General features: G+C 40.8%; 1 protein-coding gene across 2 annotated transcripts in view; it reads right to left on the bottom strand.

Moving 5' to 3' along the window:
* Positions 1-121: 121 nt before the first annotated feature.
* The window catches only part of LOC112150983, a 4,317-nt gene continuing 1,014 nt past the window's right edge, over positions 122-3,424 (bottom strand). Inside the window, exons 2-4 of one of the 2 annotated variants that reach the window (XM_036217472.1) lie at positions 2,944-3,057; positions 944-1,142; positions 122-867 (exon numbers count right to left, since the gene is read on the bottom strand). In XM_036217472.1, coding sequence (XP_036073365.1) covers positions 420-867; positions 944-1,142; positions 2,944-3,057 — 761 coding nt within the window. In that variant the 3' untranslated portion in view covers positions 122-419. Of the gene's footprint in view, positions 868-943; positions 1,143-2,943; positions 3,161-3,424 lie in introns of those variants that run through there. The other variant, XM_024279545.1, reaches the window with a different exon arrangement.

Here is a 3,424-nt window from a genome sequence, read left to right as displayed (position 1 = left end):
AAAGCGAAACGCGTTTTTAAGAAGTCCGTATTCAAATGTCGCTGGAAATAAAGCTTTTATCATTATTTTAAACATTTGAAACACTGAGTGAACATAATCAAGAAACCCAAAACTCAAAAAATAGTCTTGTTAACTTTATTCATGTAAAGATTAACCAGAGTCATGCTCACATTTTGATTTTTTTAGCCACTCTTTCATACAATGTGGACCCTGAATGGATCTTCATGAGAACTTCATGGTGGATATGTCGATTTTCTTTAAGAAAACCCCTTTCCAGGTTTCTCTTGACAGACTAGCAAACAGAGAATATAAGAAGAGCTAATTCAGGCCGAAGGACGGCCTCTGGCTCACTTGAGCTCAAACTTTGGGTGTTCTGGAGCTTTTGGGCCTGATAGGTTCCATGAGCTTGTGTGAGTTTCTCATGGGGAGTACAGGCCAAGCCTCCTCGCAGCCTCAGAGAGCCTCGGAGGCCTCCGGCTTGGAAATGGGAATGGGTTCTGAGAGGGCGAGCAGACCCCTCCCTCGCTGAGCTGACGGCCAAACCTGCGAGTCAGAACCAGAGCTGAACACCAGCCCGAAGACCGGTTCTGCTCCTGCTTCTCAGCGTTAAGGTGGGGGCAAAAGCTATCCAAAGTGGGGGTCTCTTCAGGGTTGGTAACGTCGGCTTCCAGGGAGGAGTCAGGAACACCCTCACTGGGATCTTGCTGTGGAGAATCCTGGACCTGACCTGAACCGGGTCTGCCATAAAACTGAAGCTCAGTGCAAACACGCTCTTCTTGTGCGGAGAACACACAGGAGGAGGTTTCTATGGAGCTGGAAGGAGATCCTGAGGGCTCTCTGGTTCTGGATTTAGAGGAAGGTGTAGATCTGCACAGAAACAAAAACAGGTCAGGTTTGATGTGGAGATCTTTGTTCTCCAGGAAGAGGTTGGCAAGCGGCGCACCTGGACAACACAGGTGACTGGGCAGACACAGCAGGTCGGGATCTCCGATGGAGGTCCAGGTGGACATGCCAGGGGTCGTACATCTTTGGGTTGCAGTCAAAGGTGATGGTTGAAGAAAAGGAGCTGATTGGTTCCCATGGCAGAGTTAAACCCTGAGCCACAGGGACAATGCTGAAGGCCTCAAACCGCTCCTCTGAGACTGGAAGCAGATCAGAAAGTTCTCAAAGTCCTGTTCTATATATGTATGTCCTCCATCGTGAAGAAAAATGCCAAAAGAAACATGTTAAAGACACAAAAAAACAGAATTTTCATTGGAGTGGGGTTTCATTCATCCAATAAAAAACAAATTCGCTAATTTATTAATTGATGAAAATCTTTCTTTCTGTTATAGAAACAAAAAAATGCAGCTTTTTTATTGCATGCACACTTTAGTTTGAAGTCACAGCAATTTTGCTTTTTTTAATTAAGCAGACACACATGCTGAACCAAGGAGGAATGCTGGCAGACACTGATGATGTTTCACTGACACTAAGTCCAGTATGATAGATAGATAGATTTATGGAACTCTGGGAAACTGAACAATTCTGTACAGGAGATTGTTCATCGAGCTCAACGGTCAATCAGGAATTAATTATATATAAAAAAAGAAAATAAAACCACTATATACCAAAGGATCACAGTACTTTTAAAAAGTTGAGGATAAAAAAGAACATCAAACAACATAATCAGTAAAAAAGTTATTGAGGCATGAACATAACAGTCTCTGACCAGATTCAGATCCCTAACTCCTGGGTACAAACCCCTTGTTGTCTCTACATTAACAGGTAGGCAACATCTTTCTCAGTAGCATTCATGTGATTAGTATATAGTGTTCACACTGGACAAGCAGGGAGGGGCTTCTTCTTGTTTTTTTCTGTTTACTAGCACATGTCCACCACCTACATTTGGAAGAGTCTTGCTGCGAAATGTTGCAGTGGTGCAAATCTGGTTAATCTTTTTATTTTACAGCTCTACTCCAATAAATTAAAGTGACATAATTCTGGTTGGACAAATATTAACTTCACCATATCAGAGTCTCTGACTGGTCAAAGATCATCTGGTTTACCTTTTAATCCGTGATCAATGGCCAATCATTTTATATGTAAAGCCTGAAAATTGACTTAAAACATGCATACGTGTGAATGCAAGAGGTTTGAATGTGAACGCTCAAAATCTGCATCGACGTGCATTTACATAAACTTTTCCTTGATGGTTGCTTTAACACACATTACGTTCACACCGGGCATGTGTTGTGTGCACACACATACGGTCTTCATACTGAAATGTTTCTACCTGATACAACAGGGGTGTCAAACTCAATCACACAAAGGGCCAAAACCCAAAACACACTTTAGGTCACGGACCAAACAAGATAAACATTTATTGAACACTCTAAAACGACAATTTTTAAACTTTAAAACAGTATTTTTTTTATTTAACTATGAACTAGATATATAGAATCAAATGTGATAAAGGTAGTGTGAATGCTGCTGCTGAAGATAGTGAAATTAATAGTAAAAATGTTGAAGCTAATGGCTGAAAATGCCGAAGCTCATGGCCCACTAAAATATTAGCTAAATAAAAAAAATGCTTAAAGAAACTAATAAAGAAACAAGAAAAAAAGGTTAGCCAAAACAGCTAGCGTGTAGCTATAAAAATAGCTAAACTTCAAACAGAAAAGAGCCTAAATTAGACAAAACAGCTAGCATATAATTATTAGCCTAGCTCCAAATTAGCCTTAAAAAAATAAATAAATAAATTCAAAATTAACCCCAAACCGCTAGCATGCAGTTGAAATATTAGCTATTAGCTAATAACACCTGCCGAAACTTACAACTATTGTATCAAACTTAACTTAACTCCCACAGATTTGCGCTTGCTGCTCTAGTTTGGATTCACCGCCGCGTGACGCCTCATCTTCGCGCGCGAGCAGACAAACTCATTCCACAGAGGAAGTTCACCTGTCCCGAACAGCAGCACCTCCTGGTGCCTCTCCCTGCAGCTCCTGTACTGCTGTCGGAGGTCAGACACGTCCATCCTCCACACCTCCTCCTCTTCCTCCTCCGTGCTGATCTCTGCGCGAGCACACGGCACGATCAGAGAGCATACCTGTGCAGGTGCAGCTGAGGAGTCATGATTTCCTCCATTCTCTGTTAGGGTCATCTGCAGGATTCACTATTAAAGTGTTCATAGCTCATTCTTAAATCTTCTTTTTTTTCTTCAAAACCCAGAATTTTTATCTTTGATTTGAGAACTTGGAGTCCTATAAATGTATCTTTGGCTTTGAAGAAAAATGAAAACCATTTGGAGAAATAAGGAGTTTTATTATTGTTTGTTAATTTCATCACTTTTATTTAGATTTTTAATTTAGGTTCAGTTGCTGTTCAGAGAGAAAGTTAATACATTACATAAATCAGGGGTGTCAAATTCAATCTCACAAGA

Source organism: Oryzias melastigma, linkage group LG20, assembly GCF_002922805.2.
Source record: "Oryzias melastigma strain HK-1 linkage group LG20, ASM292280v2, whole genome shotgun sequence".
In the NCBI taxonomy this organism is placed as follows: domain Eukaryota; kingdom Metazoa; phylum Chordata; class Actinopteri; order Beloniformes; family Adrianichthyidae; genus Oryzias; species Oryzias melastigma.
The sequence above is the reverse complement of the archived record's forward strand: the minus strand, read 5'-3'. Positions and strand labels throughout refer to the sequence as shown.